We start from the raw sequence: 16,750 nt of genomic DNA on the forward strand, positions 1-16,750 counted from the left end.
TCTGTTGAAAATCATCATGTTTTTAGTGTGTATGTTCACATTTGACAAGATTAGGGGATGATTGGGGCTTCAGGCTGCCTCTGGTGTAGGTCTTTCCTTCAGTATACTGTGCATCATTAGTGTTTGTGTGCACCTCTGTATTTAGTCTTTCCTCCCAGCAGGGTCCAGAACTCTTTGGCCCATCTGCTGTCAGTGTTGATGCCCTCCTCCAGCACTGTCACCTGCGGGGCCTTACAGCCAAGGTCTCTCTTGGCCTGGACGAACGACGCCATCTCTGATGCCTTGATCGCACAAAATATGAAGTACACGTTTCAACAGACTTTTCTTGTGCAATATCATTTTTTAGTTCCAACTTCATCAAGCCCAAGCAGCACCTGTCTAAACATGATCATGTGTATTCTGAAGCTTTTTTTGTGTGAGGGTCACAACCTTCGCTTTCTCAATGACGTTGGCAAACTCTCCGCTCCACATGAAGCAGTGCTTTGGTGTTATGAGAAGGAAACAGTCGCCACTGTTCAGAGAGTGAGCTGTGGGTTCAACCAGGCGCACCTGCACGTGCCTCCGACCTACACACAGAGACAAAGTGCTTATCTGTGATTTAAATATAGGTTGTTTTTTTAAAATTTGCATGTTTGAGGTGGTGTTGCATGAGGTAACAAAGGTTTGTGTCACTTTGAAAAGAACAACAACAAACAACTCTCACTTCCTGCACAGAAATCAGCATGTTCACATCATGGCCCGCAGGTTATTTTGTAATGTAAGTGTTTGAAATCCTTTGTTCAGATTAACCTAAGTGACACAAATTGACCAAATGTGGCAGCAGCAGACCAGCAGCTCTCTTGTGTGCCTGCAAGCTAAAATTACTGATTCTTTCTACGGACACTGGTACAGGAGATTGAGGCGTTTACAAGTGAAAAATCTCTTTTAGTTTACAGACTAAAAAGAGCGACAGCAGGGGGAAAAACTGACTAACAAAAGCCTCATTTAAGAAGGCATACATGTTATTAAGTGAGACTTTTATTCCTGCTGTACGAATGACCAATCCCCATACATCACAGCAGCAGTTCACACATGCTGTATTTACAGCAAACAAGCGGCACATTCCCGTGGCGTTTCTGACCTTTGATGCGGATGAGCATGAGCTTGTTGAAAGGCAGCGTGCTGTTGTTGGTCACAACATCGGTGGACTTGACGCTGCGCAGGCTGACCTTGCGGAAGTTCTCCTTGCTGGCGAGGCCCGCCAAGGCCACATCGGCCAGGTTGGAGTGTTTCGCCACTGAGACGACAAACAACACAAGCGATGACCCAGTTTATCATACATTAACTAGTACAGGTTCAAGGTTAAACTACTGCTGTGATTTAAATCGTGACCGTGTAATAATTGTATCTGCCGTTAACAAATAAAGGCAATGTTATTAACATTTGTTCTGAGGGATCAGGCCTGAACAGGGTCAAAATACAGCATTAGCCTAATGTATTCCAACTTCCTCTTTCACATGAACTCCACTATACATCAAATACTGCATGTTGCCCACTTAGTTTCCTCTTATTAAGTTCACTGAGGTCAGTCACAGTGAGACAGAGGAACTGAATGTACATATTGAGAGTAAGCAAAGCAGATGACAGACGCACTCTCATCAGACACAACATGTTGTGTTTTTTTAGTTTGTGTCCTGTGTTGATAAGAGCTCATGGGAAGCTGTGGCTCAGGAGGAGAGTATTCCACTAACCACAAGGTTGGTGGTTCGATTCCTGGCTGAATCTACATCTATTTTCTGTTCACATGCAACCGTTTTTGTGTGCACAAATTATTTTTTCAAACAAAACAACAGCGTTCCATTGTAGTGGATGTGTTCCATCCATTGTAGCTCGCCTGTGTTTTGGGGACATTTGAGTCACACCAAGATGAAATACCTCCACATTTTGGAATGCAGCATGCACTTTTAACCTTTTCTTTTGAAAGTCTGGCCAAAGAAGTACGACAAACTGCTCTTTGTTGAGTTTTGAACCTCCGCAGAAAGCGAACAAAGCTCCTGAATCAGGAAAGGAGAGGATGAACCCGATTAAGATTTACCCCAAACAGGCCGGCATTATTTTGAAACTAAAATGAATTGTATGAGGCTACAGCAACTTCAGTCATCTCAGCAGCTCCCAGGTTTTGTGACAGAAGCTGAACTCCACAAGTGCCTTTGTTAATAAACAATGCATTTTTTTTTAAAAAAATACAAAAAATCCACATGATATTTATAAATTTTTTACCAGTGAAACAATTAAGACATAGCGGTTGTCATTACTAGCACTTAGGAATCATAATGCACGCAAAGCTAACTTCTTTTTATCATTAGCATGCTGCTAAAATAATGAACGATAACTGTACTCTTACTATGTCGCCGTCATTTAAAGCTGTTGAACCATCAGAGACTCTAAGGTTTAGCTACGTAAGAAGAGTCAGAAACAGTGCCTGAGTACGTGAGTGCAAGTGCTCTTACTCCTCTCCACTTGGATCCTCTTGGTTTCCACTTTGGCCACATTAAGTCTCTGTTCGGTGTAAACCTGCCGCAGGTCGTTGCGAGCAGCCAGAGCGCGCAGAGGGTTCCTGGAGCCCTGGTTTCTCCGGGCCGGTCGCACTGCACGCTTGTGTTCTGCTACGGCTGAGGTGAGCCTTTAAATATGGATACACAAAAACATGCAACTCAGAAACCTGATATTTTTTTCAAGTAAATATAGATTTGAATAATACATTTGATAATAAGGTAAGAGTGTGGATACTGATGAATTTACTAACTTTGGTGTGTCGGCCTGAATCTGACTGAAAGACTCCTTGGTAACGACCACACTGGACTCCCGCAGTGCCGAGGGCGAGACTGATCTGTAGAAGTTGCCAAACGTCTCGTCATCGTCCAAGGTCATCACCTCTTTCTCCGTCTCTGCGGTGACCTCGATGGTGGACGTTTTGCTTTTGCTCACGCCTGACGGAATGGAACAGGAAGCATTAGCACTTTTGTTAATACCGCTTTAGTGTATATTTAATACTAATCTTTGGCTATGAGGCAGTAAAAGAGATGTGAAGAGTGAACGCAAACAAGAGTGAAATAACAATACTTCACAGCATGAATAGGAGACATGAGCCTGACGGGAGCCAACAGGATGGGCGAGGTTTGGACAAATATTTTGAAATTGCTATTGGCTTCAGGTCAGACTGCCTAAATGCATGTGTAACACCAGATTTTAATTCCACATCTATGTGCATGCAAGCAGTCCAGTATATGCTGCACATGTACTGTACGTACACAAAAAAGACAACAAGCGGTAACCATGGTAACAGGGTAACACACACTCAAAACAGCTTCAATAACCTGCATCAGACTCGAGAAACATCACGCTGTCTGCCGGCTATTACACATGTTTTTAACTAGAAGTAGAAATAAATAGAACCTGATGTGGAAAACAATAACAGGAGGATTGTACCTTTATTGTGGAGTTTATCCAGGAAGGACTCGAGCTTGTCCAGCCTTTTATCTCCTTCCACCTTGACGTCAGTTCTGCAGGAGATTTCTGTCCGGCAGAAACGAATGCAGGTCTCACAAAGTGTGGCTTAGCTTTACAGAAATGTGCTCTTTTTGCCATTAAGCTGGTTTTAATTTAAGTCAATTTAATGTGACTAATAAAAAAAAAAGAGGAAAAAAAAAATACAGCACCTTCATGTGGCTTCACAGGTGTGGCATTAGACTTCTTGAGGGACTGAAGAGGTGACTCCTCCTTTCCTGTGTCTGACACGAGACCTGTTGTTAAAAACACAGCAGGACAGTTAGGGCTAATGTAACAGAAATAATCAATGAAGAAAAGAATTGTACATTGTTACAGCCGTATGAGTAATAATAATGAGAGCATTTTAAATCAAGGAAAGAAACGTAGCAAAGTGACAAAGTTCTATGACTTAACTGATTATTAAATTAATTGATGAAATGATAACTGTTTTGATTGTTTTCGTTTAAAAGAGGAAGTTTTTTTTTCCAGCTTCTGATATGTGAGTATATGCTGGTTTCTTTGTTTCACAACTTTTTTTTGGGGGGGAAACAACAATTTTCTTCCCTAAAACAAGATTTCTGATCAGTTTTAGCTTCTTAAATGTGAATATTTTCTGGTTTCTTTGATCCAATTAATCATTAATCATCATTTCCAGGTTTGACAAACACTGATCAATATTTTTCCACATTTTCTGACATTTTATGGACCAAACGCTTACTCGATTAATCGAGAAAACACTAGACCATGAGTAGCAACGATCAGATTAAACCCACCTCTCTTGGCCATGCGTCCAGCTACAGTGAACTGGACCGAGTCGTTGGCTGCTCCTTTGCCTCTGCTCTTCCACTGCTCCTCCTTCTCCTTCAGGATCTTCATCCTGTCCATCAGCGACATCTTTGGCTCCATGTCGACGTTGGACTTCTGTTGGAAATAGGAGTCAAATGTGGATCAGCCGCACGACGGTAACAGACAGTGATGCAATCATTAGAGAGCAGAACGGCTGCATGGAGACAAGACTGAGGCACCAGTAGTGATCAGACAATTTTTGAATTATTTCTGGATGGAAATGACATTTCCACTGAAAACTGCTTGTAGTGTTTTTTTTTAATTTAAAACAAAAAAGCATTATGGAGTCCTATCAATGCATCCCTGTGTATCTACCCAGGCCGTCCATCACCTAGTATTTAGTAGCACCGTCCTTGGGTGTTTTACTGCTACTGTCATTTCTGCACCTGAGCTCTTCCATCAAACATGAATTAGCAGAGGTTTACTGCCCTACCCCCCCGGCTCCCACTGGACTTCAGGGGCTGTGTTCCAGTAATTAATGATATTCCACTCCTAAATATGTGAAGCGTTTTACAGCCCTGTCTGGGTTTTTACTGTCTGCCCTCCTCCCCTCATTCCTCCTCTGATAATGAGCATGGCATTGCGTGATGTGCACGGCGAGTGGCGACTTTCTCTCTCTCTTTCTTTCTGCAGCTTAGTCACAAGATAAACTCTCGCACACAGGAAATGAATCCTGTGCAGATAAACAGCATGCTGCACACAGACCAAGTAAACAGTGTCGTCGCTGAAGCCAACCTAGAAGTAGAAGTATACTGAATAGCCACGAAGAGGCGATTCTGCTGGTTACGAAAAGAAAATGACACTATTTGGAAATATTGGTGGTTATTGAACTCTGGACTCAACATGGTGCTTGTGAAATTGCAATTTTGGAGGAAAATAAAGCTAACATTTCTATTTAAAATCATAAATGACACATTTCTGCATGCACTTACTGTATATATATAAACATTTAAATTGCAATTAGCAAACTGTAGCACATTTAACCCAGAGTTTAAGGCAGTTTATAAGGCTGAGCCATACAGTATGAGTGACTACTTATTTCAATATCAAAGAAAAATGTTTTATCTTATTATTGTTTGATTTTTTTTTGCAGTTTTTCCAATAATTTGTCCGATTTGAATTGTTCTATGCCAACATTTTTGAGACCGAGAGATACCTGAAGGGAAGGGGAATAATATGGAGGGCGACCATATCAACATTTTATGCAATTTACCATTTAAATGATCAATATTATGCACTCGATTGCATGCACATTAATTCCAGCGCTTACTCTGTTTTTATAAACGATATCAATGATATTTCACTCCTTGTTGGTGACCACTGTTCTATGCCAGTTGAAAATGTAAAACAAACAGTTCTACATTGGTGTAAAGTATCTAGTGTCTATAGTGAATAATCAACATTATTATCATTACTGTATGATATGATATCCTATATTAGAGCTACTGAATTTCACACACTCGCTCTGCATGCGTCAGCTCTGTTACATACATCATTTAATCATCCAAAGGGCAACGGCAGGGCAGTCTGCACGCGACATTAAAGTCAACGATAAACAAATGTTTGGGATTCCCAAAAGCAACAAGCTTGTCACAGTCATAGAGGACGTGTTTGTGGATGAAAGATGTGCTGACTGACTGTCAAACTGTGACTTATAACAGCGTCTTTATTCCTACAGTATGTTGTGAACCATCGGGGAAAGCAGACACAGATGTCAGAGTCCTCTAAGAGTCAAAGACGTTTGGTTTGGTGGTGAACTGCGCGTCTGACTGATGTCCGTGTGGCATCAGATCAGGAAAACTCTTCCCTCCGAGTCTGATATTAAAGGCATATCAATATGAAAATATAGCCTGGATGCGTACGATAACCTATAATCACGCTAATCATGAGGTCTTTATTGGTCATCTTTGATTTTTGGTTTTAATAATTGAATCATTTTCATTTGTTTATTTACTTTTAGAAAGGGTAGTGGAATGTTTTTTTTAATGGTGGGCTTATGTGGGACACGTAGTTAGTAGTTACACACGTTTAGAGAGGAAAGGTTGGAGAGCGAATGATGTGATTTATGCACTGTTTTGCTGTGAATGAGAAGAGGAAATTAAATAAATATGCTTTTAAGTGTCTCCAGGGGCCTTTGTCATTGACTGTTTTAAATACAGACTCTGACATGCGAGACCAAATCAACCAGCATAGCTCACAGAATTTTGCCACAATGTGACGTAGATTATGGAGCTTTCAGTTACAGCGGCTTTTTATGTAATAAATGACTGTTGAATTTTCGTAAAAAACATTAACGGATTCGTCAAGCGTTTGTACCAGTTTGAGAATGAGATGTTTTGCTCTGCAACAGCAGGTAAAAACTAACTTTAAGTGATACTGTAACTTCAATGTTTATGTTTGAAGCAGAATTCAGTCTCTCTTCTTAATAAAAAGTGAATTTCTTAGGAGCAAAAATAATAAAAGGGGCTGCTTGTAAGAGATGTATCTGTTGGTTTAAGTTTATGTTGTGGAAAAGAGGTTAAGTAGCTTCTCGTAGATTTGTCTTCATCCTCAAACTATCTGGCAACCTCAAGGCTCTGGGAAAGGGGGGGGGTGGGGACAATGGTACATTCCGTTTGTATACAAACACTGCTACCGTTAATAGCACTTCTGTCGTATCCCATATGTTGCACTTACGTTACTCCCAGTTTCTACTTGCGATGTAAATGGAACGCAGATTTCCAATATCTTCAACTTGGGTTGCAGTACCCTTTGTAAACTGTAGTTGAGTATCTTACACACAGTATAGCCCCTTTCAAGCTGCTGTCATTGATAATGTCTTTGGCTGCCACTAGCATCCCACTCTCCCTCCTCTCTCTGGAGTTCTGGTTCCTGATTAGATAAAGTGCTGAGGGGATAGTGGATAAAAAGTTGCATGTAGATTTACGCACAGAGCCCAGAGGAAAGATATGTGTTATGCGCGTCATATACAGTACAGTTGATTTATTGCTGACCTGTCCTGGGTTTACATCTCACACAGTGGAGGCCTGAAGAATGGGACATAAATTATCTATACTGTGACGTTTGAGAAAACCATGCCTTCAAAGCCGTAGCTGTAACTCTGACTCTGGCCTGAGTCCAACAGCTTGAGTCACTCCACTTCTCCCTGGAGATATTATATAGCAAGTTATTTTAAAGTTTGAAAGAAATTGCGTAATGCTGCTTTAAACACTCAAAGAGCCATGTATCGAATGAACAGGAACAAACACCAGTTCCTTTCAAAAAATCTTACACACACATACACACACACACCGATTCCACTCCCCCTTTCTCCCCCTCATTTCTTTCCTCCACTACAAACAATGGCGCAGGTTCAAGTGGTAACACATTTTCTCGGACTTTAATGTCAAACACGTTGCGCGATGTGGTCAAATATTAGCGTGACATGAGAGCAAAGTTCAAAGACATACGTTTAATCACACCAGCATGCACACAGACACAACACACTGGGGCTACACATCAAAGTGAGCTCTTGCTGATTTCATAACATTAGAGAATGTGACACGCAGATGTTTCTGCACATACCACGTCCTGAATGCAGCCTACGAATGGGAGCTTTTTAAGGTCATTAAAACACATTGCATCTTTAAACCATTAACACACAAAAACAGCACTTGTGGACCTGTTACTACAATACTTGTGCAGTCAGGCTACAATAAAATCTGTCATCAGACCTGAAGCATTCTCACAGGCTAACGCAGGCCCCTCCAGCAAGCAGCACCATCTCTGGAGTCAATCAGAGAAGGGAAATACCTCGGCCTGACAGGACCCCAGAGACGGAGGAGGAGAGGAAAGGGTCTGGGCTTCAAACCCTCACAGGAAGCCATTTTTCTCAGCCCTGCTGTACTGTATGGCACGGGCGGCATCCCAGCCAAACCGCTGACACAGATATCACCCAAGCGAGGGCCAGCAAACCACATTCATGTAGTAACAGCAAGTGTGTTGACAGCTCAGATCTCTCGGAGGGTGAGAGATCGTCCTGAGCGCAGGTAGAGGAAAGAAAGAAAATGGGTAAAATACCGAAAATGCAGTCAACAGGATCGCTGGAAAGTAGTTGAGTTTATCAATTGCAGCCTGTTAAAAATACTAATTCTAATTTGTGAGCTTCTCTCACCACATGAGCACAGACATATGACAAGAAGACATTTTACAGTTGAGTATCTGCAGATATGAAGTCCTGATTCAATACTTACTACTATTTGGATAGATAACAGAACTGCACAGTATCATTTAAAAAAAAAAACCAGGTCACTGTCAGTAACAGTGAACAACACGGGCTCGCGTGTCGTCTGTCTGTGCTGCTGTTGTGAGGTGAGAGAAAGGTTTTCCCTAAACCAGCGCTGTGTTTGTGCTGTATAATCAGCGAGTGTTGCGGCTGGACACTCGCCGACTGTGTCCCCACTGTGGGTTTTGGAGGCGCGTGTATGTGCATGCAGCACTCGGGGCACACCTCAAAACAAGGCGTCGCAAACTTGCGTAGTATGGAATAAATATCTGTGCGAGTCATCGTATCGGCGTTATATTTCAAAATGGGGTCCCATAGAGTTTACATGAAAACACTAGGGTGGCGTTTTCATGCAAACAGCCAAAATGCTACTTTGTGAAAAATGATGTATTGTTGTATTTGGCGTTTGTTTGAAGACAAACTCTTCTTTGTCTTCTCTGGTGTTGGTGTATTTTGTGTGGAAGAAGACATTTCCTGAAACTACGCCGTGTTTAGAAAACACTTTGTCGTATAGGCAGTTGTTGCGTGTGGCGGAGTAAATATTTACAGCAGCCAATGAGAGTTCCAGCTCTCTCTGAAGTGACCTGTGATAGGCCAAAGCCTCCAGTCACTGGCCAGACTTTGCAAAGACTCTAAATGGAGCCTAGAGGAAGTTAATAAGTGGTATTCTCGCTCTCAGCTCACTCGATTTAAATTATGATCCAAGGCTATTATGAACCATAAAGCTGTACCTTTAAGTCATTCAGGCCATGCAGAGTAAAAACACTCACCTGAGGGGACAGGGAAAGGCTGACAGGTGTCAAAGTCAAAAAAGGGGAAGGGTAGAGTCTGCAGGTGAGGACAGAGGAAACTGGAAAAGAAGGGTCAAAGGTGAAGTCATCGTAGGAAGAGAAGAGGAAATGAAATGTATCAGAGAAGGAAAAAGCACAGCAGGGCAACTTTAGACTGCAGCAGCTGGAGAGGCCAAGGATTTTTGTGTGTGTGGAGGACACGGGTCATTTAAAGCCTGACACAAAGTTTGGGGCGAGTGGGAGTCGAAAGGAAAAGGGAAACAGACTGTTTACAACAGTGCGTGAGGAGAAATCAAAACATCATAAACCGAGAGTAATACACATGCGAAAACATCCCCATGTAACGTTAGAAAGTCTCTTCATGGTTTAGTTGGAATGGAGTGAAAACGTCTCAGCTCGTTGGTGGATTTACCAGTAAAACTTTCCACGGATGACTCTGAGATTATGCTTATTTAGAGAGTCCAGCTCAACAAACGCATTCACAATGTTCTGGAGATAATAAACTCATCTTTAACCGATTATCTCAACTGCTCTTTTTGTTGTTTTGTTTTTCTGGAAATCAGCATTCAGTCAATACGAGCAGCTGAGTGTGAAGCTTTCCGTGGGGGAGCTGAAGTGTTATTGTTTTGACTTGGTCTTCAATGAGTCATCGCTGGAAAGCAAGGCTGAGACATTTAGCAAATCTCTGTAGGATTTAAAGGGAAACGGTCGATTCTTAACTATTATCTTAATGTTTGTACACATTCTGTGAAAGACACTTTCAAATATAGAACTTCACTTGGAACATAAACTTGAACTTATTTTATATAAAAGCAGCATTTATTAAAAAAGGGGGACTATTAATCATTTACGGGTAAAAAAAAAAAAGGAGGACCAATTAATCAATGTAGCTTTTTATTAGCGGTCATTATTCAAGATATGACAGATCTTTAAATTTAAATTTACAACAAGGCCTCACTTTACAACACAACCATGATGTAGTGAACAGCTTAAACAGGAAACACCTGGAGCTGGTTGGAGATGTCCATGGTGTGGACCATGCATGTTACATTCCCTGGTCGCCCACATATCAACCAAAGAGCAACAACATGTGCTTCGCCTTGGCAGAGTGCGAGATAACGTCGACGTGAAAACCAAAGGTCTTTTCAGAAATGTAACTGAAGTTACGCTCAGAGAGATGTCCCGCAGATAACACGGACGAGGCATGAATGTCGATTACTCGGGGTTTATTTAGTTTATTTAATTCATTAATGTAGTTTATTCGTCTTTTTAAGTGAGTTTGTATGAGGTTGTGACCCACAGTCAGCGCTGATTGCAGCCTATCCCCTGTGTCCACAACCAGTTTGAGACACAGATCCTGGACTTTCACTGAAAACATTGCAGCCCATGCGAACACAAGGAAAAACACACATCAGCCACTTAACAAAATATATGCCTTATTAGATCTATGATCTTAAAACAGGGCATTTGCTGTGTGTGTTTTCTCCTTTAACTCAAGATTAGACGTTATTTAGACGACTGGAAACTGAAATCAACGATTTTTACATGACAGCACAAACGGGTAGTTGCTCTACTGCTGCCTCGCCAAGCAAGTTTAAATGTGTTATTTTATGACTCAGGTGTTTGAAATCCTTTGTTTGGATTCAACTAGGTGACACAAACTTAGTAAAAAAAGACAGCAATAGACTGGCAGCTCCCGTGTTTCAATTACGGTGCCTTTCCACCGGCTCGCCTCGGCACGGTTAAGTTGCGTCTCCCCTAGCTTTTCTTAGTACCTGCTCTGGCGAGATTGCAAGTGAGCTGAGGTGATACGATGAGTGGTCAGAGGAAGACATGTCCGACACAAGAATCAAGCCGAACAATGCCGAACTGTAGATCAGTTAAAAAGACTTAAAAATCCTAAAAACGTGGGTTATTCTCCAACAATTACCAGGGAAATGTCTAAAATCGCAATATTTAACAGAGGAGTCTGGTGTATTTAGCGACAGCACTGCTTGTGACGCGAGCGACGTCACAAACCCTGCCACTGTATTTCAGTCCAGTGACTGTGTCAGACGGAGTCTGTGCTCCGGTCATGGAGGAAGTACTGACTGAATAGTTTTTAATGAACTGACTCTAATGATTCAGTTACACTGAGTAACACTGTGTGTGTGTGTGTCGCGTGTTAAACAACGTCATGGCAGTTTCATGCAGCCATGCAGTGGTGACTCCGCCCACATTGCATAGGCACTATTTTTGGAGTGGAAAACCAACCTAAACCGTGCCATGCCGTGCTATGGCGAGGCGAGGCGAGCGGGGACCATAGTGGAAAAGGACCATTAGATACAAATGCCTATTTTCTTTGGTGAAGGAAAGTGAGGAGTTGAGAAACTTAAGTTTCCATTTGAAAAAAGCTGCCCAACAATAAGATAAAGCAGCAAATATCAAGATATCAAAGACTTAAGTTGGCCTAAATGAAACTAAGTGAGCTAAAATCAGCTGGTTCTCAGTAGAGGGGGCAGCCATGATCCTGCCCAGCACTGACCATGTGTCAATACCTCATACAAACACACTTAAAAAAAAACCCACTATGTGACAAACTATGTGTTATCTGTGTCTGCTGTGATTCAGTTTCACACAGAGCACAGCGTGGTCCAACCAATTCACAGGCAATAACCTTGGATTGAATTAAGGAATTAAGAAAACCGCAGACTTTCTGGAATCCAGTTTGATTGTTGATCATGTGTTGAGGATGCACATTTCTGCGCTAGTTATGGATGGAATGAGATTTTACAGACTGTTGATTTATCATGATGATGACAGCCTGTACTTATAAAGTGGTCTTCCTAGATCAAGAGTGGATTTGTTCTTAAAGCTCCTCTTTGGATAAAAGACGAACCCAAACCAGAAACTCCCTCCAAGTGGAGAAGTAAACTTGACATCAAGTCAAGAGACGCCTCATACAAATAAACATGAGGTCAGCTTTTTTGGGTGTTCTCCATCTGGCGCACGCGGAGCTTTCCTATGCTGCGTTCATCATTTCTTACTCTCAGTGTCATGTCACTTGAATGTGCATCTATTAAAACCTCCACACTGTCTGATCTGTGAAAACCTGTGTAGGGATAACTATCAAGAACAAAGATTTAATTGAAACCGAAAAAGTAGCTAGTGTAATATTTTAAAAAGCAAAGCGAGTAAAGGGGTGATATACAACTTCATTTAGCACTTAAAATAGTCTGCTGCTCATCACAGAACTGCAGTATTTGTTGCGATGATACTAGAATTTATATTTGCATACATAAACAGAATTTAACCCATCCTTTTTACACACCAGCAAACACGCACAAACTGGGCACAGGAGCGGTGCACATGGGAAGGTAGTGTAACTTGCTCAGGGGCACCCCAGCCCTTGACCTGGCACAGGATTAGAACCATGGATGTATCTGTACGTTTGTGAGCCATTAAAGTGCTTATGGAGGTGAACTCTTTTAAACTCTATCCAGAGGAGGAAAGAAAGACTGTAAAAACCAGTAAAGAAAGCTGGTAATAGCTTGGAAGGTTTGCAGGTGTTTGGTCACGGTGTAGGGTTTTATTTTTACAAGGGAAAGAGGGTGTGTCTCCTTTTGCCTCTGTGAGACTAGCTTAGCCCTGGATCTCTGGCTTTTAGCGTCACCACTTCCAAATCTGCTGTAACCCCAAGGCCCTCCCAACCTCACACACTCTTGGCAGCAAGTGAAGTGAAAACGAGCTGATTCAGCAAGGGAAGAAATATGTCTACTGTCAAATGTTTCTTTCCCTGTGAACAAAGCTGAAGGGAAAAGTCAACATATGGCAAAGTTTGCTCATTAAAGCCAATGTCACTGCACCCAACCCCCGAGAAACACACCATGAGTTCATGTTGACATGAAAAATAAAAGGTTATGATGTTTAAGAAGTCTTGCAGACCTGGTATTCATCAACTCAACCCCATTACAAACAAAAGGAGGCTGCATAAAACCTTACCTTTTTCCTCCAGGCATTTTCAGAATCTTGGAGCTGACCAAGGCGATCAGTCAGTGAAGTCTGGATCTTTTCAGATGCTTTGGGCTTTTTCAGTCGCTCCTTCTTTTCTTCTGCCTTATTAGTGAACTCTGTCAGTCTAAAAAAGGACGAAAAACAGGCAGGTTACCTCATCTATACAAGTACGGTGTTACAGAGAACACTAGTAATTGATTATTGATGGATTATTAAATTAATTGCCATCTAGTTTTGTGTTAAAATAAAAAACGAGTTCTCTTTAAATGTGTCATTGTTTTGTTTACTCCTCCGACAGTAAACTGACAAAACAAGACATTTGAGTAACTCACAATTATGAGGGTTTATCATCTTCTAGACCATAACATGAAATGACTGATTGAGCAAATAACTCATTGATCAATAAAGATATTAGATGAACCCCTAATTACACATAAAAAAAATGAAATGATGCTCCTCTTTTTCCAAATGACCTCATTAAACATTGATGATAACATTTGTTTTAAGTACTTTATATTTAGGAAGTCGCCTATTTAATTACAGGGAGCCTTATTCGTTTGAATAGTGTTTGTAATTATTTGTAAGTGTTGTCAAGAATGAATGCAACGTTAGTATAATTAAAGCTGCAGTGCGTACATTTTTCGGGATTTTTGTCGTTCTTCTGCCTCTCATTTGGAGTTGTATTTACATTTAAATGCTAAATCAGAAAGTGTCAATAGTTTGTTCAGAATCAGTGGTTTATCCCGTAGCAGCCTACGCATTAAAACTACCTGAGGCTTAGCTTGGGACGGCACAGAACAAGTTTTTTTCCCCTCAGTGAGCTTGACCGTGATTGGACAAATGCGGCAGAATCGTCACTCCCAGGGAAGCTGGGCTTCCATGATAGTGGATGGGGGGAGAGGGGTTTGGGGACACTGGGCTTCAGCATGATGCTAGGAGGAAATGTCTAAAAGCAGTACTATTAGACTGACTGAGGCAGCCTTTCAATGTATACAGCTGCAGAGCAGGGGCGGACAGGGACAGGAAGAATTTGTCCCCATCAACCTAATTAAAAAATGTTTTTTGTCGAGCAGTAGAATTCACTTCTGAACAAATATCACACATTAATCCTTTTAAATGTGTTTTTTTTGGATGAAAATCAGAATAATGATGTCAAAATTACCATTCGCGAATCATACCGCAATCGCATTTCCTGTCAAAATAATCACAATTAGATATTTTGATATAAGTGAAAACCTGCTAAGGTAATAATTATTATTTTAAGGTTATAGAAAGAAAAACCAACACATATTTTCTGAACGTTAAGCATACTACATTTGTGTTCGTCCATTGACCTGTGTTTGAGTGAAGATCCCTGACTTCCATCCAAACTGCTCTCCAGATCCTCAACATCCTCTGACACTGTGGAGCTCTTCTCCAGGCTCTCGTCAGGTGAAGGACTTAGCATCTCCTCAAAGCTCCCTCTGCTGCTGCCGCTGCTGCTGCCGTCGTCCCTCTGCCGTCTGTCCACACTGAAGCCCCCGCCGTCTGTGACCTCGTCAGCAAATGACTCATCCTCTCCGTCATTCTCCTCGTAGAAGTCATCGTCCATATCCTCCTCCTCCTCCTCGTCTTCTTCATCTGCCTCCTGTGTGTCTTCCTCGCTCTCTGCGTGGCTGAGGGTGATGCTGCTTTGTCGGGCTGGCGGGCACTCAGGCGTCGAGCCCTCGCTGTGGTCTGACTCCACACTGGTGGAGCGGCTTTTCTTTAGGATTCCCTTAATACCTCGAGGCCCCGAGTCTTGGCGCTGCAGAGCGGCAGGCTGGTAGGAAGGAGAGGGAGGAGGAGAGACGTCTCTGGACTTGATGTCAGGAAGGAGACTGGAAGGCTGGTGTAGGGAGGGTGAAACAGAGAGATTTGTGTTTTACTACCAGCCATTATATTTATAATATCTGGAAAAGACTATTAAACTCTGCAGAACCACTTGGAAGGTCATTCTACTGTGCTTCATAACAGCTCATAACCATCTCTGACCAAGATTTTCCACTCATTTCCTAATAAATGCTAAAAACCTTCGCTCTAAGTCCCACACTGTAAATACACAACCATGTATACAAACAGTTTGACACAGTATTAACACGGTAATATACTGAGATGTCATTACTCATACATTAACATCTGATATTGATATTTCAATGAGCAAAAACAGTGCTTTCAAGAGATTTCCAGCCACCTTGTCTCACCAGAGTCACTACTTTATCACTTCTTATCACAGGACTGAGTGAAGCACGAAGAGAATTTCAAGCTGCTGTCAGCAATATCAGCTTTTGGCTAACTTCCTGTGCATTGCTGTCATTAGCATCCTCTTCCTTCTCCCAATCACTTCATGAGCGCAGTTCTGTCAGGTTGGATAAAGTGTTGTGGGACACACTACTAAATTTCCTAGATCTCCTCATCTAACTTCTGTGTCCTTAAACGTACAGGTCATCGAATGTTATTAGTCAGTGGGTTGGAGCATATCACTACTGATACATGATAAATAACCATTAACGTGTTATAATAAAGATTTCTGTTTTACATGTAGTAAATAAGCATTAGTTGCATCCCACTTGTATTAATCAAATATTATTTTTTAGATTTGATGGGACGTTAAAAAAACTGTTCTAAAAATTTAATTGACTGCCATTTTCTGACATTGAAATGAATGGAACCTTTGCCTTGGCTTTGATCTGAGCGGGGGGCGGAGTTTGCCACCAAAAACCAACAGAAACAGAAAAACATTGTTTGGATATTGCTGACTCAGCATTCCTAATATTACATTGAGTACAGGGAAACAAGTGTTGGAAGAACATCATTTTCGCCACATTTAACAGGATTGTCTTGAAATATATTAATTGCTGCAGATTCATTCCTGTGGGCCATGTATTGTGCATTTCTATGGTATTGTGAGTTACTACACAATTCCCAATGATACACAAATGTGATTTCGGCGACCTATTGTTGTTGTTTAGGATGAGGGTCAGTGGATCAGATGAGACACAGATGTGGGGAGAAGCAAGTCGGAACAGAAAGATTGAGAGGGAGGAACAATGGTGATAAAAAACAAAGATTGAAAGTGAAACAAAAAGGAAAGGAACGGTGTCAAAGAAATACTTTAGCATTTATCTACTGTCAACAAATCTGCAAGACGAGTGGGGAAAATAATAACGAAGAACACGTGTCAAGTAACGTAATGGAGACCCACCAAAAGCTTTTGTAGTTCAAGCTGCCATGAATTAACTGTTCTTATACATGTTTCAAATTACAGTAAACAAGCAGATATCCGTGTAGACCCGTTTTAAGTTTGCTA

At 41.5% G+C, this 16,750-nt stretch overlaps 1 protein-coding gene across 1 annotated transcript in view; it reads right to left on the bottom strand.

Moving 5' to 3' along the window:
- svild (supervillin d) overlaps nucleotides 1-16,750 on the bottom strand; it is a 72,599-nt gene that overhangs the window by 11,871 nt on the left and 43,978 nt on the right. Inside the window, exons 7-16 of the mRNA XM_044013807.1 lie at nucleotides 14,757-15,289; nucleotides 13,411-13,546; nucleotides 4,302-4,449; nucleotides 3,699-3,782; nucleotides 3,469-3,555; nucleotides 2,786-2,969; nucleotides 2,490-2,662; nucleotides 1,121-1,276; nucleotides 430-566; nucleotides 134-281 (exon numbers count right to left, since the gene is read on the bottom strand). Coding sequence (XP_043869742.1) covers nucleotides 134-281; nucleotides 430-566; nucleotides 1,121-1,276; nucleotides 2,490-2,662; nucleotides 2,786-2,969; nucleotides 3,469-3,555; nucleotides 3,699-3,782; nucleotides 4,302-4,449; nucleotides 13,411-13,546; nucleotides 14,757-15,289 — 1,786 coding nt within the window. The remainder of the gene's footprint in view (nucleotides 1-133; nucleotides 282-429; nucleotides 567-1,120; nucleotides 1,277-2,489; nucleotides 2,663-2,785; nucleotides 2,970-3,468; nucleotides 3,556-3,698; nucleotides 3,783-4,301; nucleotides 4,450-13,410; nucleotides 13,547-14,756; nucleotides 15,290-16,750) is intronic.

Source organism: Solea senegalensis, linkage group LG18 (assembly GCF_019176455.1).
Source record: "Solea senegalensis isolate Sse05_10M linkage group LG18, IFAPA_SoseM_1, whole genome shotgun sequence".
In the NCBI taxonomy this organism is placed as follows: domain Eukaryota; kingdom Metazoa; phylum Chordata; class Actinopteri; order Pleuronectiformes; family Soleidae; genus Solea; species Solea senegalensis.